Source organism: Calypte anna, chromosome 26 (assembly GCF_003957555.1).
Source record: "Calypte anna isolate BGI_N300 chromosome 26, bCalAnn1_v1.p, whole genome shotgun sequence".
NCBI classification, from domain to species: Eukaryota; Metazoa; Chordata; class Aves; order Apodiformes; family Trochilidae; genus Calypte; species Calypte anna.
In genome coordinates this window covers 1,915,947-1,940,108 of record NC_044271.1, presented here as the reverse complement: position 1 = coordinate 1,940,108, position 24,162 = coordinate 1,915,947, and the positions used below count along the sequence as shown (strand labels likewise).

The window sequence follows — 24,162 nt, the reverse complement described above, 5'->3', positions numbered from 1 at the left end:
TACAAACCCTGTGGCAACTGCAGTGTTTTGAGAAGCTGGGTGAAGGAATGGCTGGGCTATAGCCCTGGGTGCCCTGTCACTCTGCAAACACCCCTTGCATCCAGCTGGTTAGGCAGGCTGCTTCTGCAGCTCAGCCTCTGCTTCTTCTATAAATAGTTCTTGGGTTTGAACTTTTCATTAGTGATGAAACTTGCATGCTTATTTGCAAGTCCTAACTAGAACTGTTGTACTTCAAACTGCAAACACAGTGTGAGCAATGCAGGCAGCAACATAAAAGCCAGGCTCCTCTTCACTCTCTCCACTCCTCAAAATTAGATTTATTTGCATTCTCATCTCTTTAATCCAGCTCTGCCTACAGAACCAGGCTGTCCGGGAGGGAACTTTGCAATGTGTACCTTGAAGTTTCCAACTCAGCCACAGTGTATTTATAGAAGTGTCCCCAAACCCGAGTGGCTCACAGCAGGCAGTGTGAGCACACCACAAACCCCAGAGAATCCTCCAAATCCTTTGCACCTGGCTACAGAGTCAGCATTGATGTGGTGTTGCCTCTGCCTGCATGGTGTGACTGTTCCTACAGCCTGGTTAGCCATGGTGTGACTGTTCCTACAGCCTGGTTAGCAACAGCGTGACTGTTCCTACAGCCTTGTTAGCAACGGTGTGGCTGTTCCTACAGCCTGGTTAGCAATGGTGTGACTGTTCCTACAGCCTGGTTAGCAACGGTGTGACTGTTCCTACAGCCTTGTTAGCCATGGTGTGACTGTTCCTACAGCCTGGTTAGCCATGGTGTGATTGTTCCTATAGCCTCGTTAGCCATGGTGTGACTGTTCCTACAGCCTTGTTAGCCATGGTGTGACTGTTCCTACAGCCTGGTTAGCCATGGTGTGACTGTTCCTACAGCCTTGTTAGCCATGGTGTGACTGTTCCTACAGCCTGGTTAGCCATGGTGTGACTGTTCCTACAGCCTGGTTAGCAACGGTGTGACTGTTCCTATAGCCTTGTTAGCCATGGTGTGACTGTTCCTACAGCTGTGTTAGCCATGGTGTGACTGTTCCTACAGCCTGGTTAGCAATGACTGTTCCTACAGCCTTGTTATCAACGGTGTGACTGTTCCTACAGCCTGGTTAGCCATGGTGTGACTGTTCCTACAGCCTTGTTAGCAATGCTGCAATCAGCTGGCAGCCGTGCTGACCCCACACCAGTGACTCCTAGAAAAACTGTCACTCCTCTGGGCTTCTCTCACGACAGGGAAAGAGGAGTGAATAAAAAATACATAAAGTGCAAAGCTTTGGGGATGCTGCCTCACTCCTTGTCAAGCTGGCAGCTGCTGCCCTCCCGTGGCACCACATGAAGCTTCACCTAAAGATTTCCCTGATGCTGAAGCTTTATTTCTTCGTGCTACCACAGGAAAGGTTGTCATGAACTCTAAAAACAGGGTGAATTTATCAAGGAGCTGCTGTCCTTGTAAGCTTCACCTTCCACACTTGTTGCCAGGGGCTGCTGTGCTTTGCTCACAGGGTGGCAATGAGAGGAACTTCACATGGTTTAATGCTTGATATTTGAAACTTTTCTTTCTAGCTCTGCAGCACAGAAATCCTACTTCCAAGTTGTGGAGAGAAAAGCTTCCTGAAAACAAGCAGGACTTAGAGCCTGCCTTGCACTAGTGCTGAAGAACCACAGCACCCTAGCACTGAAGAGCAACACAGTGCACGTTTATTTAACAACAGTTTTAATTTCAGGGACTGAAATCACAGCCTTGACTGGGGGGATGATCTCAGCTGGCTCTGAACACTACAGAAGTGGCCTGGTGAAAGATACCCAGTTACAAATGAAAACTATGATTTATTTAAAAACCATCTTCTGCTTTTTCCAAGACAAGTTTTTCACAAGCTTTTTCACAAAGGACCCGTTTCAGTTCAGTACACCACCAGAGGTCTGTAACAGGTGATTTTTTGGTTGCTCAGGGGGTGCTTTTGAGGAAACTTGACAGTTCTTATAATAATTTACTCTGTCATACTCTGCTCTAGATCAAAGTTTGATCTGTGAACATCTGTATGACATCAGAATTGAAAAAGCAGCAAATGAGATTTAAAAAGTGTCAGAAAAGTAGTCTGGGACAGCTTAGTCTGCCTAAAAATTAAAATTAAAATTTAGATCATCTAAAACCTATGTTTATGTAGGGACAAGCTCACTAGAAGTCGTCTTTACTGTTGCTGTCATGCTTAAAAAGCAGGAATTAAATTAATTTCAGTAGTACTTTTTGTTTCATTAGTCAGGACCTACTTTATTCTGTCTAGGAAATACTAGGCCAGCCCAAGCCATATCCAGAGCAGTGGCAATGCATGCAGAGCAAGGATTTTTTTTTCTTTTTCTTTTTTTTTTTTTCTTAAATATGTTCCAAGGAAGCAGTTTAGTTTGAAAGGTATGTTGGAATAGTACAAAAAACACCTCTAAGGATTATGTGGAGCCTGCTTTGGAGATTAGGGGACTGCTTGGTCCCCTCAGTCTCCAGCAGAAAAACATCACTCCTCACAAGTGCATCAGGAGTCTCACCACCAAGCAGTCTGTTTATAGAAGCAAGCAAATGGAAACTGAAGTCCTTAGTCCAGTTTTTCCTTTACATAAACTCTTGTTCACAGGTCTTTTGAGTAAGTTGCCTTCAGCACAGAGGAGATGAAACCTGATGTCACACTGCTGCCTTCAGTGTGCTACAGAAACAGCCCCAGGGATCCAGCTGAGCATCAGGGGTGCTGGAACTTCAGCAGCTCATGGATGATCACAAAGATGCTGAACTCCTCAGCACTGGATCCTCACCTCACAGCTCCTCAGACCAAGCACTGGCATTCCAGTACTCCTTAGGGGAGCATTAACCAGAGGATCCATGCCACCAGGTACTGACACCAACCCTCTGAACCACGTGCTGCAGGAAGGAACCCTTCCAGTCTTTAAATGCTGTAAGACCACGACTCGTGCAGCTGGAAGAATTGATTTACAGAGCAAAAAAAAAAAGAATTTTCCTCAAGGGCTGAGCCTGGAGTATCCAGCTAACACGAGGTGGGGGTTTTCAACCTCTCCCAAAACATGTTGCTATTAATTCCATGGGTGATCTGGGGAACTGAGGGAGGATCAGGTCTTGATTTTCATTTTTATTAACGATACCTAATTCCTGTGTCTCCAAGTCTCCTCTGTGCCTGAAGTCAATTTTTTTCTGGGTAAGATACCAAAGTCTTATCACAGGTGAAGCCAACTCCTGGGATGAGAGTAAAGCTTAGTTTGTAACTAACTTAATGCCTAATTCAAAATTACTAAAGGAGCCTTCTTAGTCACAAGCTTCAAGGCAGACAACAGACCATACCCACCCCAGCTCACACACAGCTTTGACTGCAGCAGAATCAAAGTAACGCCAAGAAGGAATCTGGACCATGAGTTTATAAAACTATTCTTTTACACAGTTGACTCCAGAAGCTTCACCAGTTGGTATGGGGACAGTGTGATGTAAAACCTGATGATCCCATCCCACTGTAGTGAGCAAGGCATTGTCTGAGGGGGACCAGGACAAACCTTTCACAAAGTCTCGATGAGAACGGTTTCTGAACCTGGAAAACACAAACACTGCATCAGCCTCAGGGCACCAATGGGCTCCTGCAATTCCCAGCTGCTGGCTTGCTGGGATGATGCTCCCCTATTTAAGGAGTATTTTCATCTGCCACTCAGCATGTGGATAAATCACTTAATGAAAAGTCAACAAGACAAACAGGTAGAGTAGTGAGTACAGTCTGTCTACTACTTACACCTCTGAGAGGTCTGAGTCAAGAACAGCTACTGAGCAGTCTTCACTGATGGAAGCCAGCAAGGGTGAGCTGAAGAAGAGATGAGACCATGGTTAGAACAATCATATACAAGAAAGCTTTAGGGAGAGCCTTGTGAAAAGCAGATTTCTCAGTGAGCCTGACCCCAGTGCAGTGAATTAACAGACACCAAATCTTAGGGAATTTTTTTCGTTGTCATTTGGCAGGTTGCCATCATGCCAGGCAGGAACATTCTGCTAGCATCAGTGAGCAATCCTGCTCCAAGCTAATTAGAATTAGAATTGTAATTAGAAAAATCCCCCCAGTGAGTGGGTCAGTAGCTCTGAATACTGCAAAAGTGTTTCCATGTACATTCAGACACTTCTTGTCAGAAGTGTGATGCTGTGGATGTAACGTGTGGTGTACTCTGTGCCAGTATCATCACTGTACCTATGTGCAGAAAATGCAAATCCTGTGATGGGTCGGGTATGCACAGTGGAACTGAGGGCAGAATCAGGATTCTTGGTGTCTACTAGTGCAACTGTTCCATTTTCATCACCTGGAAGAGAGGAAGGGACAATGAGGTTATTAGCAAAACCATCCCGTGAAAAGAAAGACCTTGATCTGTCTAGTGAAAGTTATATAATAAGACCACTTCTTACCCAAAACAAAAGTATCACTTTTCTGTGGATGCCACGTGACTGAGGTAGGGAGGTAATTACAGGCACTGCAAACTGGGAGTAAATAGATTGGGATGAGTGTGAAAAGGCACCAAGACATTGCTACACTACCTCAGCAGTGCTACTGCACCAAGGTGAGTAACTAAAAGCTTATTGTCCTTCTGTGACAGTGCTAGGTTTCCTCAGGCTTTGAGGTCAGATCATCTGACCTCAAGTTAGACATAGAGAAGTCAGGCATAAAGTAAATTTTATTCCACCAAAAGCTCAGACACAAGCAGTGACTGCATGCAGGAACATACCAATTCGAGTAGCTGGTTTCGGGCATCTGGTGTCCCAGAGTAAAGTTCTGCCATCCTATAAACCCAAAGTAAATTAATTTTTTACCATTTCTTTCTTTTACAATTTCCTCAGGGGAACAGACAGACCCCCCTGACCCACATTCAAACCCACACCACCTCTTCCTTTTTGTTAAATGATGCTTCCATTATCAGTCAGCTCCTACACTCATCCCCAGGACAGCCCAAGCACATTTCAGTAGGAACCTCCAGAATCAGCCTGGGGACTGGGTTAGCAACTTAGCAGACTGGAACATGGGCATAACACAGCTTGTAACACAATAGGCAGTTTCTCAGTAAGTGCATTTAGCTGTAACTAATATTAAATCTCATTTTTATCACACAGATTGAGATAGAGATGAAGCTTTACCTCAGCACAGGACAGGAACACAGTGTCCTTATCAGGACTGGCAGCCACACAGGTCACTGCATCCGAGTGAGCTACCAAAACCACAAAAGGATAAAGAGCCTCAGAGATTGCATCCAACTTTCCTGAACATTCCCCAGGAGCTCTGCAGAGCAGCAGTATAACAAGAGGAGCTCGTGCCCTGATACAGCCTTAACTTCTACTCAGCACCAGTCAGCTGCTTCCTACCCAAGTGAGGAGCTGCTCACTCCAAGCACTGCAGCCAAGTCCCAGTGACACAGATAGGTTTGAACCTCTCCAGACAAGAGCTCAGTTATCCAGGAGCTGGGGGAGAGGATAAAGCAAAACACAGCCTCTGCTGAGGCTAAAGATCAGGGTACCACCTCCCCAGAGACTGCCATCCCCAACCAGCTGCTGCTCCAAACAGGGATGGGTACAGATGGCAGAGTGATCCAGGTGGAAGGAAGATCCCACTGAAGAAATACTCTGAAATACACTGGAGAGATGCAAGGCAAAGTAATCCTCACAGCATTGGTTTTGTGGGGAGAAATCAAGTACAGACAAAGAAGTAAGGTTGTGCCAGGATCCCCCCAGGAGTGTCAGGCAAACATGAGGTGACAATCCCAAGAGTGGTTTGGGGGACAGGAGATGAGCAGTGATGCTGTGGGGGGGCCAGGGGACACTCACCTCTGTAGGAGTGCAGCACTGTCTGCTGGGGCAGATCCCAGACCTTCACGCTGGGGACAAGAACGAGTGGGTCAGTGTCCGGGCCGGCCCTGGGACAAGGCAGCCGGGTTGGGGACACTCACCAGAAGTCCCTGCCCCCGCTGACAGCCTGGGTGCTGCCGGCCAGGACGGACACTGCCACCGCGATGTCATCGTGCTCGTATTTACAGAACTTGTTGACGATCAGCGTTTCGTTCTCGTCCAACTCCCACAGCTCCACGGCGCCTGGGGAGGGGGAGAACCCACCCACCCGTGTCGGCTGGGGATGGGTGGGGGGGTTCACCCACCTCAGGGGATGGGATCCCCGTTCTTACCGGAGTCGGAAGCCACCAGGATGCCCCTGTCAGCCACCCAGCGCAGGTCGGCGACCCCCGCCTCGGTCTGGACTCCGGCGGTGCAGAAGCCCTCGCTGGGGGCTCGCCGGGGGTCGGCGAAGACCCAAAGGGAACCGGTCCAGCAGCGCCCGCTCAGCCCCGAGGCTCCCAGCAGCAAGGCCCCGTCTGCAGGAGAGGAAGGCAGAGATTCCCGGTGAGTGCCCGACATCACTCCCAGTCCCGGTTCCGGTGCCGGTCCCGCCGCCCCGTTACCTGCTCGGTAGTGCGCTCGCTCCAGGTGCCGCTCCATGCATGCGGGCGCGTTGGGGGGAATGTTCCACTCGGGTCCGGTCTCGGCCTCTCCGCCGCCGCCCGGAGCTGCGGGAGTTGCGGGGGTCGGTGGGGGTTGCTGGGGCGGCGGTTCCTCCATGGCTGCAGCGGAGGGACCCGGACCGGGACCGGGACCAGGACCAGGACCGGACCGGCACCGCCCCACGTGCTCCCGCCGCGCGCGCGCGCCCCCGCCGCCGCCGCCACCTCCTCTCGCGAGAGCCCGCAGGACCCACCCCAACTCTCGCGAGAATCCGCACCGCCGCCATCTTGGTGCGGAGGCGGCCGGCGGTCACCGGGACGAAGCGCTCGGAGCCGCCGCTGCTGCTGACCCGGTACCGGTACCAGCCCCGGTTCCGCTCCCGGTCCCGCCATGCTCTCCCGCCTGGTTCTCCGTGTCGGTGAGTGGAAGGGGAGCGCTGTCTCCCCGGGGTGGGGGGGTTTGTCCTGGCTGAGGCCTCTCCTGACGCGCTCCTCCGCTTCTCTCCCCCCTCAGCCCCGGCCGCGCTGCGGACTCTGCCGCCTCCCGTTACCCTGGGGTGAGTACAGCCCCTCCGGGGAGTGCTGCCGGTTCTGACCCGGGCCCAGAGAAGGCCCGGTGTGGCAGGGACCGGCCCGGCTGCTCCTCCTGTTACTGCCTGGGCTGCCAGGAACCTGCCAGCGTTTGTCTTGAAATAACATTATTTAGGGGTTTTGTCGTTCTTTATTTAAAGTAACGTTCCGGGCTTATAAAATAGAGTGATAAGGTTGAGAAGGAGGCTCTGGAGGTTACCAAGTCCCACCCCCCCTGAGGGGAGGCGTGTCCGGCCAGTGCTGCCGTGGGAATGGGTCTGAGCCTCAGCTGCTGGGTTGGTTTTGGTTTGGTTATTTCGGGTTTTTCACGTTAAAAACCTTAATGGAAATTATGTCGCTGTTCCTAGTGTATTGCACACCACAAGGACACTGCATACAACTCGGGAGGCTTTGGCTCCTGTGCCACCTCTGCCTGAGAAAGGAGGAGAAGTCCGCTATGGTTTGATCCCTGAGGAGTTTTTCCAGTTTCTCTATCCTAAAACAGGAGTTACAGGTTAATATATGCTTTTTTTTTTTTTTAAATGTGTGTTTGGTTATGCTTAGTTAGCTCTCTTCATTAATTTAGGCTTTGGAAAAGCTGATATATAAGGGAGAATTATTGTTTGGATATGCAGGAGGTTGTGAAGCAGCCAGCACAGAGCTCCCTGGCTTTAAAGGTTGGCACCTGTGCTCTAAATAAAGGTTGAAAGACTGTCATGAGCTTGGTCTTGCAGGGAGATTTGTTGCCTAGTGACCCTCAGAACCTTTTAACAGAGATTTTTGCCTGTTCCTGTATTAGCAGAAGCAGCAGGTCCCATGCAAGGTGCAGATTTCTTCCCCTTCTGGTGAAACACCTTGGGGGGAGCTGGGTTTTTGGTGTTGGTTGTGGTAAAAGAGAACACTTCCTGATATTGCAAGCCTTAAACTGGCTACCAGACCAGCTACCTCTTGTGTGATCCATGCTTGGCACCAATAATGCTGCTTGGTTTTGTTGCAGGACCTTACATGCTGGGGACTGGACTGGTGCTTTATCTGCTCTCTAAGGAAATCTATGTAATTAACCACGAGACAGTTGCAGCCATGTCCATATTATCAGTCATCATCTATGCCATAAAGAAGTTCGGGGGTGATGTAGCAGCTTTTGCTGACAAACTTAACGAGGTAACAAACTCCAATCTAACTCTGTAGTAGCTAATTACTGTTTTAAGTTACCTGCTCTGTTACTAAAATAAATGCTCTGTCCAGACTGAGAAATCCAAGCCTGCTGTCTTCAGAATGTTGATGAAATGAAGTTTGGTTTAGACCTGTTGGAATTGTGAGATGATTCTCAAAAGTAAAACCTATCACAGCAGCAGAAGTGATTGTTTTTCAAAGAGTGATTGATTGTGAGCCCTCCCCTCCTGTTGTGCCACCCCTGAACCTCAGCCCTGGCACAGTCTGCTTTCTGCAGGCACTGCTCAAACTTCCCACGTTAGTGACACAGAGCTTGCTTTCTTTGCATCTGACTTCCATTCTGAAAGCGTTGTTGTTGTTGTTGGTTCTTTCAGGAGAAAGTCTCTAAAGCTTTGGAAGTGAAAAATGAAGCTATGAAAGCTCTGGAGACTGCGATAGAGGAGGAGAAGAAGGAGCAGTGGAGGCTGGAGGGGAGAAGTTACCTCTTTGATGCCAAACGGGTATGGAGCTTCAGCTCTGCCCTGCCCTGCTCTCTGCTCCATCTGAGCAGCTTTCTGCCCCCCTTTCCCCTTTCCCCTTTCCCCTTTCCCCTTTCCCCTTTCCCCTTTCCCCTTTCCCCTTTCCCCTTTCCCCTTTCCCCTTTCCCCTTTCCCCTTTCCCCTTTCCCGCCCTCTGCTCCATCTTGGGGCCTCTCAGGTTCCTGCCCAAGTCCCCTGGGTGTGACAGACAGGTCCCATTCCCCCTCCTGATTCAGAGACCCTTTCTGTAGCACATGGTGTGCTGCTGCTTTGTCTCCTTGCCCAAGGCAGAGCCTCTGGTTCTCTCTCTCTGCAGAACAATGTTGCAATGCTGCTGGAGGCCAACTACCGGGAGAGGCTCCTGACTGTCTACAACGAGGTGAAGAAGAGGCTGGACTACCAGGTGGCCATGCAGAACTTAAAACGGCAGAAAGAACAAGAACACATGATTCAGTGGGTGGAGAAAAGTGTTATTCAGAGCATCACACCTCAACAGGTACCGGGGATGATTCCTCTGCTTTACACCTCAGTTTGTACAGGTGCTTCCTGCCCAGTGCTCCTGACTCAGGCACGAGGGGATGGGATGGGATGGGGTCAGCTCTGGGTGCATAGCTGAGCAGGAGCCAGCAAGCCCTCTGGTTTGGTCCCAGTGTTCATGGTGTCAGCACAGAGCTAAACTGGTGATAAGGTACAGGTAGCAGGGCAGGGAATTGTTTGTGTCAGGCCCTGGCAGCTCAGGGGCTCTGGGTGAGCTCTGTGTGAGCTCTGTGTGAGCTCTGTGTGAGCTCTGTGTGGGCTCTGGGTGAGCTCTGTGTGGGCTCTGTGTGAGCTCTGGGTGAGCTCTGTGTGGGCTCTGTGTGAGCTCTGGGTGAGCTCTGTGTGGGCTCTGTGTGAGCTCTGGGTGAGCTCTGGGTGGGCTCTGGGTGAGCTCTGGGTGGGCTCTGGGTGAGCTCTGGGTGGGCTCTGGGTGAGCTCTGGGTGAGCTCTGGGTGAGCTCTGGGTGAGCTCTGGGTGAGCTCTGGGTGGGCTCTGGGTGGGCTCTGGGTGGGCTCTGGGTGGGCTCTGGGTGGGCTCTGGGTGGGCTCTGGGTGGGCTCTGAGGGAATGAAGCTGAGAGCAGACAAAACCCATCACCAGCTCTGCGTGCAAATGGTTCCTGCTGGGCCTGCTTTGGGTTAGTCTGTGGTTTGTTTTATGGGTCTCAAAGGAATATCAGAAATGCTTTAGGGGGTGCGTTCTGCTTGTTTCAGCTCCTCCAAGCTGTTTCCCTCTCTCTTGCAGCAGAAGGAGAGCATTGCAAAGTGCATTTTGGACCTCAAGGCGCTGTCGAAGAGCGCACAGGCGGCGGCGTAACCACGGCTGAGCCCTGCCCCATCCCTCACTGCTCAGACTGTATGGTTCTAAAGTGTCATTAAACAGACAAACCAACCACTCTGAGTAGCAACAGTGATTTCATTTGTGTGTTAGAAACAGCCAGGTCACTCACACAGCCTCTGCAGACCTATAGGTATTCTCTGTCATCATAAGTTCTGATATCAGAGTGAGTGCTCGTGCCCCCATTCACCTCATCTGGTACTTGGAGGTGCTCTGAGTGAATGTCTGAATCTTTAAAGTTAACTGAACAAAACCAATTTCCTAACAAAGCTTCAAATATTAAGGCAAGCACCTTCCTGTCCTCTGGAAGAGGATGTAGCTGGCAGGAAACACATCAAAAGCTACCAGAAAACTTGGCTTCAACTGAACCTTGACCATATTAGTTTTAAAACAGTGAAATGGATGAGTTTATTCTAAAGGGAGGGGTTTTTTTCCTGATTTTTCATAGGAAAAAGCTGGTCTTTTTTCATGTAACAAGGAAAACACTGGATGTGCATTATAACACACAGTTCAAGCCTTGTGCTTTTCATTTTAAAGGGAGCTGTTCCCAGAAGGATGTTACTTCTCTAATGCCCCAGCTGAGCAAAGCCCCCACCTATGTGTAGTCTCCTTAGTGTTGGGAAGTGGTTTATTTAGCAAAGTTAAGAGAGCAGGGTGTGCTAATGTGCTTTTATTTTATGGGGACTGGTGCAGCAGTAGGAAAATCACCATTTTGAATGGCAGGAGTAAAACAACACCGTGGTTACAGCTTCCAGTGCAACAGCTCAGCAGAAAAGGCATTCTTGTCAGGTCAGAACTCTAATAAAGTGACCTTAACTGAAGCTGCCTTGTATTTTAGATCAGTTCCTGAGAATGCAGGTGTGTGTCAGTTTCCTGGGGGTTTGGTGTTTTGTTTTTTTGGTTAGTTTGTTGTCGGGTTGTTTGTTTTTTTTTTTTTCCAAATAAAAAGTGAAGTTGCTCAACTTCCATTTTTGTGTAGCCCCACACTTGAATGACACTGGAGCTTTAACAAGTTTGACACAGGTTCATCTCTCCCAGCAAGCAGTGAAGCTGTGAGAAGGCTCCAGGAGTTTCCCACCACCAGCTCTGAGGTGTGAGGTGAGGTGCAGCCCTGTCACCCTCCTGGTTTTTATTTATTTCTGTCCCTGCTGTCAGGGGCAGTGCAGGGACTCGGGAGCTCTGCACCCTTGGGCTCTCTCTTGGGTGTGCAGGTGACAGCAGTGGGGAGGGGGTTGTTTGGTTGGGTGTTGCTGTCACCTGTTCCATGCTATGGGTGGGAATTCTGGAGCAGATTGGTGAGTCCTTATCTCTGAGATTCCATCCCCAAGTTGGAGAAGAAAGGTACTGTTCCTGCTTGGGTGGGGATAGTGTCACTTCAGACAGTGAAACTTGAAGGAGCATTTTGTCAAAAAAAAAGCTGCTTCTGATCATGAAAATGCTGATAAGGATCACTCAGTTCCATCTCCTGCAAAAACAACAGTCTGGGTGGTTTTTAGTGATTAAATACAGCCCATGGGGAGCAGCTCGTTGACCCCAGTGGTGCCTGTGCACGTGCATCTCCAGGAATGAGGCAGCAGGAAGCAGGATTTGTGCTGGGAAATTGCCAGTTTGCTGCTCTGGCTTTGTGCCAGTTGGATTAAGACATCTGAAACACTGCTAAAAACTAAATTAAGTCTGAGTAAGGAGCTGGTGATAGGTTTGGTTTGCTCCGAGAGTGCCTGTACAGACATAAATATAACCTTTCCTCCCCCCTCCTTCCTTTTAGCTCCTCTTGCTGTTCATTAGTGTTTGGAGAGGATGGGAGATAACCCCTCCAAAGCAAATACAGGTAATTTCTTAGTCAAAGAATTTCCATAGGTGAAGTTGTTCAGGTTGCTGGGGTCCTGACTCAAGGGGTGGCTCAGCAGGAGATGTGTCTGGGGAAGAGCAGCCTGACTGCTAAAGGCTCCTCTGGGGCTGGATAATAGGAATAATTTCATTTTTCTGTTACTTTCAGCCCTCTGGCAGAGATGTGCCATGCTTAAAATAAAACTGACTTGAATAGATGCATGGCTTCATGAAGCTTTTGTTGCTTGTAATATTACTGAAGAAATTAACATCTTTTAAAACCAGGTTTTGATTTATTTCTTTTCCTATTTGCTTACAGTTCCACCAGAGCCTGTTCCTACTACAGTCACTGCACACACCATGGTGTATACCCCCACATCTGACTTTAAAGGTTCAGAACACAAGTGCTGGATTGATAAGTAAATGCTCCACCTTTATTTCCTGACTTCAAACACAGAGTTCCTGCTCCCTCCCTGAGGGAGGAGTCACAGATGCAATACATTTTATGGCGTGGGGTTTTATAAGGTTGTGTAGAATTTCCTGCTCTGTGCACTAGGAATTCCAGTCCTGGTGATGCCTAGTGCAGATATGCAGCTCTCAGTCTCATGAGGCCTGGGAGAAATGATGTGCTGCATTTCATGAAGTTTGGTGAATTTGAGACCTACTGATTCTTCAACAGCTCTGTTAAAACCTGTGATTCTGACACGAGTTTCTGTGTATCGACAGCCCTGAGATACTCTACATATCCTTAGCCTTTGTCTCTGGCATCCTGGTGACTGTTCTGCTCTTTTTAATCATCCACCTCTTCAGAAAAAGTAAGTGGCACAGTAGAGGGAATGTGGGGAGCAGGGTGATGCAGACCTGGTGGCTGAGGAGTGTTTAGCACCTCGTGCTGCACACCTCAGAGTGGATGGAGCTGATTTTTATGCTCTTTGGGCTGCATCTCCCAGCACTAAGGTTTCAAACTCTACAGAGGTTCCATTGAAAGAGGCTGGAGTTTTGTCTCTCTTGAACTGAGTGTATTGATGGGCAGGTCATTCCTGGCAATAACTTCATGGATCATCCTGCAGGCTGTTTTTGTGGAAGAATTAGCTAAGCACTGTTTGGGTTGGGGTTTGTTTTGGTTTGTTTTTTGTCTCAACTGGCCACCCTGAGTTCTCACCAAGTCCAGGAGCTGCTTCCATCTTAGCCCAGGCACTTCAGGAGGTGTGCAGGGACTGAGCTGCTCTCCTGCCTGGGCTGCCCAAGTGCTCCCTGGGCAATGAAGGTCCAAGCCATGAACCCAGAGCAGTGTCACCCCCCTGAGCCTCCCAAACTGCTGTCCCCCTCAGGCAGCTGAGACTGCTGTCCCTCTCCTTCCTAGGGTATAAGAGATCCCACCAAAATTCACAAGTTCCCTTCCAGAGAGTGACTGAGGAACCTGCTGAGGACACCCCGGTAAGGGTCACAGCTTTTAGTTCTAACACTTTACACAGAGACTTCAGATTCTTGATAAATATTAATTTAGGAGGGAGGGGGGAGAAAAAGGGCTTGTTCTTGCAAAACTCAAGCCTTATCTGGACAGTAGCAGGAAAGATCCTTTCTCTGCTATCCCAGGGCTCAGATGCTACACTCACCATCTATTTCCAGGGTTCTGGGGCTTAACCTAATCCCTAATGAGCCATGTTAGGGAAAAACCTTTTTAAAGGGCAAGCATTTCTTTAGTTCCTGTCATTGATTCTTTGGAAGACCCTAATGCAGCATCAACCCAGGATCCTGAGCTGCTCTAACAACAGGACTGGGGCAGACTGGGACTGTGGCTTTGAGGACAAATGAAAATGAGGAAACTCCTGGTGAGGTAGGATGCTTGCACACTCTCTGGTGTCTGTGGCTTCTTCCACTTCCCCAGACTGAGGCTGCCTACTCCACCGTGGCTTTCCATCGGCGTCAGACACCTGTGTGATGGTGAAGTTTCTGGTGAAATGAAGGTGCTGGTGCCTCCTGCACACCAAATGCTCCTGGGACATTGGATCAAGGCCTGTAATGCTCTGAGGAATGCCAGCACTGCTGTATGTAACTTCAGCTCATTTTATTGTGATAAGGGGAAACTAATGTCTCCTGTTCCAGACTGCTTGCCAGTAGCTGTGGACAGAATGCTTTTTGTGCTGTAGTTCCTCCTCTGTAGAAACCTCGGAGTCCTTGCAATGCAGTTGTGACATTTCCTTTGTGTGTTTGCTCTTGCTTTGAACTACCAGAGAACTGAAAAATGGAAATTTATCTGTCTACTCATGTTGTGCCCTCGTGTTTCCCTTTGGTGGCATTTTGCATTTTTATGGTTGTCTGGTTTTTTTAATTTTAATTTTTTTTTTAATTGCCAAAAGCTCTGATTAGTTATTTTTTGGTGTTATAGTAATGAAACGTTTTCATGTAAATATCTATTCCCACTGGGTCACATATAAGAAATGCCCAAGGACTCTGTGGCTGCCCCAAGTTCTGGCACTGTTAATTCACGTCCTGTTTCCCCTACACGGTCTCACACATTGCAGAGGTAAAGATCATCCCTGGGTCATGAGCTGGGGAGAAAAACCTCTGGAACTCAGCAGCCTCGGATCGGTTTCTCTGCTTGTGCCCAGGGCAGGAGGTTCGTGTTCTGAGGCAGGGTCCTCCCTCTCTGTCCTGCACGGACGGATCGGAACCGAATTTCCGCTGCCTCAGCAGCGCTGGGGGCTCCGGGAGCCTCCTGGTCCGTGGCTATAAGAGAGGTTCCGATTCGGTCCGGTACTGCTGGTACTGCCCCGGGGAATCTCTTGGGCAGGAGAAGTGGATTGGACTTGCAGCCTCCGGGGAGCTGAATCTGCATTCGAGGGGGTTCCGAGGTCCAGTCCCGAAGCCCGGTTCGGAGGAGCTGGGCCGGTCCTGCCGCCCGGGGGCAGTACGGATCCGCGTCGGAGCTCCGGGCCGGGCAGGCAGGAGGAGGAGCGGGAGCTGCGCGGGTGCTGCCGCCTCTTTCCTGCCCAGAAATCCAGACCCGGAGCTCGCTGCCCCTCGTTCTCAGGGATAATTTTCTGCTTTTCTGTTGGATTTGCCGATAAGGAGAGAAAGTGCAGCAAAATCCTTCGGAAGTTGTTAGTCAGTGGCTTCCTTCTCTGCCCCCCTTCATGGACAGAGCTGAGCTCTGAGCAGGGCAGAGCTCTGGCCGGTGACAGGGGTTAGATCAGAAATAAATTGGGATCTCTGATCTCAGCTAAAGGAGCAGCTGCCAAGACTCTCTGAGATAACCAGCAGAATGATGTGCTCCCCTTTCTGCTCTTTCTGGATGACTTTTGTTATTTAAAGATGGAGAAAAAAAAAGAGCCTGGGCTTTAATGACCCGTTTTCAGCTTGACCCATGTTCCCTAAAAACAGGCAGTGTGAGCTGGGCTGTGACATCCACTGCAATTCCTGCACCAGCCTAAGCAAGAAGATCTCCTGCAGACTGCTCTTCCTGATTGTCATGAGAGAAGAGCAGGCTGAATGGATATAAAATCAGTTTAATGTTTATTATTACTCATAAAAATGGGGCAGCACTGACTGCAGCACAAGTTGACCAGACTTCAAATTTATAGCCCAAAATGACAGAGAAGACAAAGGGTGTAAGAACAGTCAGTGAGGACATGGCTGCACTGCAAACTGCTGGGTACCAACAGCAAAGGGAACACTCAGCCTGGTTTCAGTGCCCCCAGTCAATCCTTATAGAAAAAACAATCCACAACACTGGGCAAAATTTGTCTCTAGTATCTGTTCTGTATTTTAAAACGATTTAATAAAAATACATATTTGGACTTGTATGTTGAAGTGGGCTTGAGATCTGTATTTTCCCTGTTTTTCTATTTTTTAATTGTTTTTATATTTTTTAATTATTTTTCTCTATTTTCCCATGAGTTTCCGAAAGTGAAGTGGTTTATCAGTGGTTTATCAGTGCTTTATCAGTGCTCTGTTAGGCACTGGCAGGTCAACGTTTGCTGTTTATTTATGCTTGTTGCCCTGTTGATTGTCCTCTAAGAACAGGGTCTGGTTTTTGGCACAGGATGTAGGTCCTTAAAATGAACAGGTAGGTGGTTTTGAACTTCTTTATCTTGCAAGCATAGACAACGGGGTTCATGGCAGAGTTGGCATGGGATAAGAGGATTCCCAGGTACATCAAGTAGGGGGGGATCTGACACTCGGGGTGGAAATAGGCAACACAGTTTATAATGCAGAGAGGCAGCCAGGATATGGCAAAGAGGAAGAGAACAAGTGCCAGGGATTTGGCTGCCTTGAACTCCTGGCCATAGAACCCCCCAGCCCCTCTCACACTGGGTGTCCCCTGGCTCAGCTTGGTGCGGATGATGTAGAAGATTTCAGCATACAGAGCACTCATGATGAGCAGAGGGATCAGGGTCCATGTGAAGAAGCCAAAATACACCATGTAGTCCATGCTCATCACAGAGGTAAATCGACACCTGATCAAGTCAGAGTTTCTTTGTTCTCTCTTGTTCCACCCGAACATGGGGACCAATCCCACCAGCAGAGACAGAGACCAGCACAGACCCAGTGCCCCCCAAACTCTCCTCTCTGTCGTGATTATTTTGTATCTGTTGGGAAGAAAACCCAGGGCATGTTAAACAGAAATGTAAGCTGAACTCTGCTTGACTTGCTCTCTTTATAAATGGGTATTTTAGACTGGTTTTTTTTTCTTGTTTCGCTGTGATCTTAGTGCTCCTCCAAAGACAGAAAAGATTCTGCTTTTCTCAGTCCTATCTTATGTCTTAGCTCTCTTGTATGTACAAGAGAGCTCTACATTTTTTTATGCCATTTGCAGGACTAAACTGTTCATTCTCACTTCAGTTTTGTAAGTCCCTTCCTGATTAAAATAATCTGACTTATTTTGTGCTCCAGGTGATGCTCTGCGTTTCTAGCTTACCTACTTTTCCACACAGAAGAGGTGAACGGCTTCTTAGCTTAGCCCTGAATAAGCCTGCTACTTCTTTTGAATTTTCAGCAAACGTTTAAGGAATTTCACTTAAAAGACTCTCCTGGAAGGAATCTCTAGCCCTCTCAGCATCCTGCACAGCTGAAGAATTCAGCTCTTGGACCACAGACCTGCTCAGCAGTGACACGGAGCCACCGGTGTCCCCTGGGCTGCTAACTGCAGAGGGTGTTCCCTGCTCTGGATGGTTCATCTCGGGTGGGCTTTCAGACACAGGTATTTCCTCTGTGCCTTTGGAGCATGTGATCAGAGTCAATATTTGACAGAAAAGGACCAGCACTCCAGCACTCACCTGGTGGGCAGCTTCACACGCAGGTACCTGTCGACCGCGATGGCCAAGAGGGAGAAGATGGAGGCACTGGTGAACATCACCATCAGGCAGCACAGGAACAGGCAGGTCTGGAAGTGGACACTGATGCCCAGGCTCACCACGATGGCCAAGGGCATGACAAGGATCCCCACGGAGATGTCAGCCAGTGCCAGGGAGGCGATGAAGTAGAGAGTGGTGTTCTGGAAGGTGGAGTTGAGCTTCACCACCCAGATGACCAAGATGTTACCCAAAGTGGCAAACAGAGCCACCAGGCACTCTGTCCCGATGTAAATCCCATCCAGGCTGCTCAGCACCAGGCTGCTGTTGGGCATGGCAAGCTGCTGGAGAGGCTCCCACCCTGGCTGGGGCTGCAGAAGGGAGCACGGGCATCGGTGGCCTCCCGGGTGATTTGTCCCCCTCTGTCCCGTGCTCAGCTGTTCTGTGACTCTGCAGTGTTCAAACCTCTGCCAGGATTTCCTGTCCTTGGCACTCAGGGCAGCAGATCAGCTGTTGCCTTTCCCCAGAGATGCAAATATTTCAGCCTCCAGGAAGTCTTCCCTGCTCTGCTCACATCCGAAGCTCACAGCATCCCTTCAGCATCCCGGGATCCAGAACGTGCTTTGGAAATCAGGTTTTTGAAGGGGAAAAAATGACAAAGCTCCCACAAGCCTGCTTACCAGTGACTGATAAACAAACTCTTTAACTGCTTCCTCTTCCCAGCCACAGTTTTAGAAGTGTGAAGAGGGTAACTTAGAGCTGATTGTGCAAAGCTGCCACTTATCAGTCCAGATAATCTCTCTGCAGACACTGTAGGAAATGAGGCAGTTCAGTGTACATTAGAAGGGTGTTTTGTTAAAATCCAGTTATTGCCTTAATTCAGGGTATACCATTTCATGTCCTGAGGTGGCAAAAAAATACTTTTTACTGGGACCTTTCTCATTCTGACAAGAACACTGCCATCATTCGGGTGACATTTCCAGCAAGAGCCCCCATTTCCACCAGAAACCAGCATGATGGCCAGCAAAGCTGTGGTCAGAGAGTGGCAGTGGCCTGCTTTCTTCTGTTTTGTTTACAGAAGACAGAGAAACTAAGAAAAGATGTGGGAAGTGGTGGGGAACAGTGGGGAGAGGATGTGAAAGCTGAGACAGCTGAGATCTGCTTGCTGCAGCTCAGCCTGGCAGCGCGTGGTGCCCAGCTCCTGGATCTGGGTCTGAAGGGAAGGAGCTGCTGCTCTCCTTCCAGATGGAACTGGGATGCAGATGTGAGCTCTGGGCTGCTCTTGCACAAATAGAAACGTGGATTCTCCAGGAATGAGCAAACAGCAAGCAAATAATTAGGTGGATGGTGCCATATTAGTGTAACGAAGCTTTATGCCAACATGGGTGATGTTTGGTTTCCTGGGTGCTGAGTTCTCCATCTCTGCCACTCAACTTGCTGGCAAAACTGAGGATGGGGAAGTGAAATCAGCCCTGGGAGAAGACAGAGACAGAAATAAATGAGACTTCTTTATTCTCCATGATTGAAAGGACAAATTCTGCTTGCCTTGAAATTGATGTGAGGGTTTCTCACTCCCTGATGGGGGGACCTCTTGGTAGAGTTACAGATGGGAAAATAGGGAGCTGCTGAGACCCAGGCTGCAACTGAACTTGGCTGTGCTGCTTTTCCAGTCAAATCTGATGGCCCTGAAGGGCTCTCTCCTTTACTGCTCTCCCCTGGGCACACGCTGTGCTCCTGCTGAGAGGCTTTGGGAACATTTGGCAGAGCTCAGGGCTGCACATGGGTGCTGAGAGCTCTCTGCTTATCTCTGCTGCTGGCTGGGCTCCCCTTGTGTGCACAGAGAGATGCCAGGGTGGGTGATCCTTCTGCTGGTGCCATTGGTGTGCTCGGGGTATTTGGATGTCTCTGCTGCCACACACAGCAATAATTTTGTGATAAAAAGAGTTGTTAATTACAGCAGGCTGCCTGGTGCTGGCCGATAAAGCTGGCAGCAGGAGGGGCTGTGAGTGAGAAGGATCAGGCTTGGCTGCACAGGGTTCATTTCTCCATCCCTCCTTGGCACTGGGTGGGCACCAAACCCTGAGCAAAGGCAGAGTCTGGTGGACACCTCAGCAGCTCCAACCACCCCCAGGATCTGCTGCCACATGAAACTTGCAGCTGGAGCAAGTTTGTGAGCCAGCAATTGAAGGCTTTGGGTTAGATCAGGGTTCAGAGGTGTATTTTTAGATCATGTCATTTAGCTGGCACGGGGGTGTCTGCAGAGCTCTACAGAGGAGGAGGCTGGGGGCAGGCTGGGTTAACCCCTGAGCAGCAGAGTCCAGGGAGGTTGTAGGTCTGTGGGGTTAAATGGTGTTTTGGGTCCTGGTCCCTGAGCATCTGATGGGTTTGCCATTTAAAGGCTGCAGGCAGCTCGATCTGTTCTTGGATGGCTCCAGCGAAAGGCTTCCAGCTATTCCCCCAGGATCCTCCTACATCCTGGTGAGATAAGGATCAGGAAGGGAAAGGTCTATCTGCAATCTCAGCTGCGGCTTGGAGCACAGATTCCCTTTTCACACTGGGGGTGGAGAACCGATTTTCCAGAAAAAAAAATTAAATTTCTAAGTGACACGCAGATGGCGGAAAAAAAAAAATAAATGACCCCACAACAATGCTGCTTATCATGTGAGCCAACAACAGCAAGAGCTGCCTTTGTTCTGCTGGGGCTGTGAGATGTTGGAGCCTCCTTGCAGGCAGCCCTGCCCGCACTGCCCTGGGGCTGGGGGCTCCTGGACCTGCCCCCAGTGAGCCCTGACATCACTTCCAGGCATCCTCGGAGAAGTTTCTTTGGAAGGTTTTCCCATGTGGCTGATGTGATACCAGGGACCTGGCAGAACACGGGTCCGGACAGAGCTCAGAGCCAAGGAGTCTCCTGCACAACACAGAACTTCCCATCCTCACTCTTCATTAGAGATTGTTTTAAAATTCTATAAAAAGAGCATGAAATAAATGGCAGGGAGATGAAAGGGAGGTTTGAGCTGGCAGGAGGTTCTCTAAAGAGGCACTATTTATACAACTTGTCTTGCTGATGGGAGAGAAACTGTTTTGATGTTTTATAAACTCTTCAGCTGATAATTTTGCCTCTGAGCATGGCAAGGCTGGGGAGGGCAGAACAGGGTGAGATCCCAGAGCCCTGAGCTCTCTTCCCAGCTCTGATTTCTGACCACCAGCAAATCATTTCACTGTGGCAGACTGCAGCTCTCAGGAACCTCTTCCCTTAAAAGAGTGAGGGAGGAAAGTGCTGTACCTGAACTGAGCTCTGCAGAGCGTTTGCTCACTTCTGACCCTGCCTTTCTTTTTCCTGAGTTCTAAAGATGGACAAATAACTGAAGCTGCAGCCTCTCCCACCCAGCAGGCAGCTGCAGGCATGGCCCTGTGCTGTCATTTAAAAGCCCATTAACACGATCTGAATAGCAGTGCTGGCTCCTTCTCCCTGGCTACCTCTCCAGTTAGACAATTATTTTCAGCCTCTCCAAACCCTCCCTGCTTGACCTGGGCTGACCCTTCCCTCCCTCCTCCCCCTGCCCAGTGCTGCCAAGGGATGGACAGGGACTGTCACCTCCGTCCTGGGTGGCTGCAGCTTGGGATGATAAATGATGCTCAGAGTGGGATTCTTATTATTCCTGGTCCTAAAGCTGAGAGTGCCTGCTTTGTGCCCAAGGAAAGACCCTGTAAGGGCCTTATGGGTGCAGCAATCTGGGTGTCAGAGCAGCATGAGGAGCACACAGAGCTCAGGCTTGCTTTGCTCACAAGGTTCTGGAGCTCCTGGGCCAGGACCAGCAGGATTTTGGTAGCCACACAGGTTGGAAAGCTGTGGGCTCTGGGTGTGCCTGGCTCCATCTTTCACCTTCCCTCGGGTCTGGCTTCTCACCTGTTGTGTTTTGTGGAAATCTCCTGCCAGGGGGGAGTACTCCAGGACAGGGAATATCCCTGTGTGATTTATTTATGAAACATGACTCAGGCTCTGACTGGCATCCATGGACTCATTCATCATTGTCAGCATTACTACTTGGGGGAGGGAGCTTGCATTTCCCCTGGATATCTTTTAAGTGCTTTTTTCCTGCTTTTAGTTCTCTAATCAAACCAAGGCCTTATTTATAGCATGGCCATTTATGTCTGGGTAAGCCCAGAGTGGCCCCAATGGCTTAAAAGGATTTACTCCAGCTTTACATTGGTGTAATGAACAGAGGGATTTGGTCCTCAGGCTGCAGTAATCCTCTCAGAGGTGGGAGCAGAGGATTTCCCCCAAGGAACAGCAATTCACATGAAAATGAACCCCTGAAACTCCATAGGTCCTCTCTGGAGGGGGAAGGAGCTCCACAAACAGGAAGATGAGCAGGTCCAGGCTTGCCAGGGAGGCTTTGCAGGAAGGAAGCACTGTTTATACCTTTTTATTTTTAATTTATGTATATTTGGATGCAGCCCTTTCCATGATGTGTGACAGAAATCGAGGCCTCTTTTTTTCTACAATGAACTCAGAGATGTACTTTGGTTCCTTAGGAAAAAAAAAAGGAGGATTTATTTTTCTTTACTGCCTTTTTTTTCACAGCACAGCACACACATTGTGGTAGAAAACAGCTTTTGTAATCACACTGATTGCCAAGATTGCTGCCCTGACTATTAGGGAAATGAATTATTCTGAACCACTTGCCCCAATACCCATCTCAGAGTCTTGTAAGGAAGTGCCTGTAGGGAGGGTCAGCACCAGGGGAACTGAACACACTTGCTCAGCAGTGGAAGGGAATTCAACCTGAGTGTACTGCTGGCTAAATAGGAACTCAGCAGGAGATTCAGAACCTATTTCGTGCAGCTTTCCAGCCCCTCAGAGCCCCAGAAGCAGCTGCCAGGTGATGGGATGGCTGCATTGCTGGGAGATGGGATGGCACAACTCTTACACATTTTTTGCTGAAGAAGGAATATGGGAGAGGCAGATCTGGCAGCAGGGTGAGGTGAAGCATCAGTGTTCCCATCTCCCCAGCTCCTCGCTGTTTCTGTTCCTCCTCAAGCACAAAAAGGATGAAACCCCTGAGCTGGGCTTTGCTCATTTGGCTGCTGGGAAATGTGAATCGTGCTCACTCGAGGTTCCCATGTGAGGAAGGAGCCAGGGGAGCCCAGGGACCTTCCTGGTCCCACCAGGGGGACCCTGAGCTCACAGCTGGGCTGGACACACCTCTATGGGTAGGCAGTTAGGTGTAAATACACAACTGCTGTTCTAAGGTGGCAGGATGGAGTGCAGGCAGCTTGGGGGTGATGTCAGCACGTGTCCCCTCCAGGATGGATGTGGCACTGCCACATCTCTCCAGCCAGCCCTTGTCCCCAAAACTGGGCTGAGCAGGGAGATGTGCAGACAGCTCTGCTGCCAGGCACTGCCCCTTTACCCAGCCGTTTGCTGCACTCCAGTGAGTGTTTGATTTCCTTATCTCGTGGAACTTTAATTTGCAGAGGAAATCCTGTCCCCTGTCACCTGCCTGGCACTGGCCTGGCCTCATGCTAAGGCAGGGAGGATCTCCAGGGCAGCCCCAGGATGAGTGCTCAGCCAAGGGTCAGTGCCAGGGGATGCTGCACCAGGACAAATCTCAGCATCTGGGGTTCCCTGGTACCCAAGGCAGACACTGTCACTGTGAGCAAGGCCACTGACAAACGGGTCATTTGTGGCCACCTGGAGCTCCAGTCTGAAAAGTTCTGTGGCCTCCCAAGGAACAGAGACTCAGAGGTGTCATTTGGGACCATCCCATCCCAGGCAGGTGGTGACAGGAGCCACCGGTACCACCGGGTCGGTCTGGGTCACAGCTCCTCTGCTGTCCTCTCCTCACCTCAGTGAAACAGGAGATGGAATGCTCTGATCTACCTGTGGTTTCTGTAACTCTGGAAATTCAAGTGGGGTTTTTCTGTTATGGAAGCAACTCCAGGAACCAGCGGTGTCACAGTGTGGGACAAACAGCCCTGGGGGGGCTGGCAGAGCAAAGGAGCCCGAGGTCTCAGGGACATCCCCATCACTGCTGACACCAGGAGATAAAAACCCTGGAGGGGGTCTGAGCCCCGGGAGGGACCTGTTGGAGTCCCGGTGCTGCAGGGGGAGCCGAGGCCACTGCTGCCACCAGCCTGCAAACCCATCTGGAGCCTTTCTCACATCAGATGCAACTGTTTTATCTTTGCTCATTTCGTTTGCTAAACACTGGCTGGGAGATGAGCTCTCTGAAAAGGCATCTGCTCTTATTTATACAAACACTTTCTTTTCAAAGGGCAACAGAGGAAAGTGTTGGAAACCAAAGCACCCCCCGAAGTGTGGAGGATGTAACTGGGCTGCTCCCACTGTTCCCACCTCGGGCACCTTGGCTTCTTTTTTCTTTTTTGCTGAGTTTTACCACTGCCTGTGCTCTCTGGCTGCGGGAAGGCAGAGCAGGGGATGCTGAGCTGGTGCCCAGCCCCACAGGGTGCCCTGCCAACCCACCTGCCTGCCCACGGGGAGAAACCTGGCAAGGGCTGGAGAAGCCCAGACGAGACACCCAGCCCTTGCTCAGGCAGTTTCCAGTCATCTGAGTCAGAACTGAGTGGAAATTACTCACGAGCTGGTGAGGAGGCACCAGCCGAGGTCAGAGAGGTTTCCCTGGCTGCTCGGGTGGGGATGGGACCTGCCAGCTCTGCCCCAAAGGACCCGGGGCTTGGGAGGGGACATCTGCTTCCCAGGACAGGCTGTGAGATGCCTTGTGCTCCCTCTTATTCAGTGTTTGCTTTGCTGTCAGCATGAGGGGAGAGCCTCTCTGCAGGACAGTACCTGCTCTCTCCCCAGCAAGAAGCACAAAGCCAGCATGATCAGCTTGTGTTCAGGAGGCAATCAGAAAATGAAGAGCT

General features: G+C 49.9%; 3 protein-coding genes across 3 annotated transcripts; 1 reads left to right on the top strand and 2 right to left on the bottom strand.

Moving 5' to 3' along the window:
- Nucleotides 1–3,405: 3,405 nt before the first annotated feature.
- WDR77 (WD repeat domain 77) lies at nucleotides 3,406–6,731 on the bottom strand. Its single transcript, XM_008490588.2, has 10 exons — nucleotides 6,481–6,731; nucleotides 6,208–6,393; nucleotides 5,977–6,118; nucleotides 5,855–5,904; nucleotides 5,171–5,241; nucleotides 4,765–4,819; nucleotides 4,448–4,519; nucleotides 4,236–4,344; nucleotides 3,789–3,857; nucleotides 3,406–3,593 (listed from the first exon to the last, which is right to left on the bottom strand). Exons 1-10 carry the CDS (start codon nucleotides 6,635–6,637, stop codon nucleotides 3,434–3,436), a joined length of 1,071 nt encoding a protein of 356 aa, XP_008488810.2. The 5' UTR covers nucleotides 6,638–6,731; the 3' UTR covers nucleotides 3,406–3,433.
- Nucleotides 6,732–6,777: 46 nt separating this feature from the next.
- ATP5PB (ATP synthase peripheral stalk-membrane subunit b) lies at nucleotides 6,778–10,210 on the top strand. Its single transcript, XM_030465613.1, has 7 exons — nucleotides 6,778–6,938; nucleotides 7,034–7,076; nucleotides 7,458–7,603; nucleotides 8,087–8,250; nucleotides 8,637–8,762; nucleotides 9,097–9,276; nucleotides 10,061–10,210. The coding sequence occupies exons 1-7, from the start codon at nucleotides 6,911–6,913 to the stop codon at nucleotides 10,130–10,132; spliced, it is 759 nt and encodes a 252-aa protein (XP_030321473.1). The 5' UTR covers nucleotides 6,778–6,910; the 3' UTR covers nucleotides 10,133–10,210.
- Nucleotides 10,211–15,474: 5,264 nt separating this feature from the next.
- ADORA3 (adenosine A3 receptor) lies at nucleotides 15,475–17,779 on the bottom strand. The gene is made up of 2 exons (XM_008490586.2): nucleotides 17,260–17,779; nucleotides 15,475–16,572 (listed from the first exon to the last, which is right to left on the bottom strand). The coding sequence occupies exons 1-2, from the start codon at nucleotides 17,607–17,609 to the stop codon at nucleotides 15,969–15,971; spliced, it is 954 nt and encodes a 317-aa protein (XP_008488808.2). The 5' UTR covers nucleotides 17,610–17,779; the 3' UTR covers nucleotides 15,475–15,968.
- Nucleotides 17,780–24,162: the final 6,383 nt, after the last annotated feature.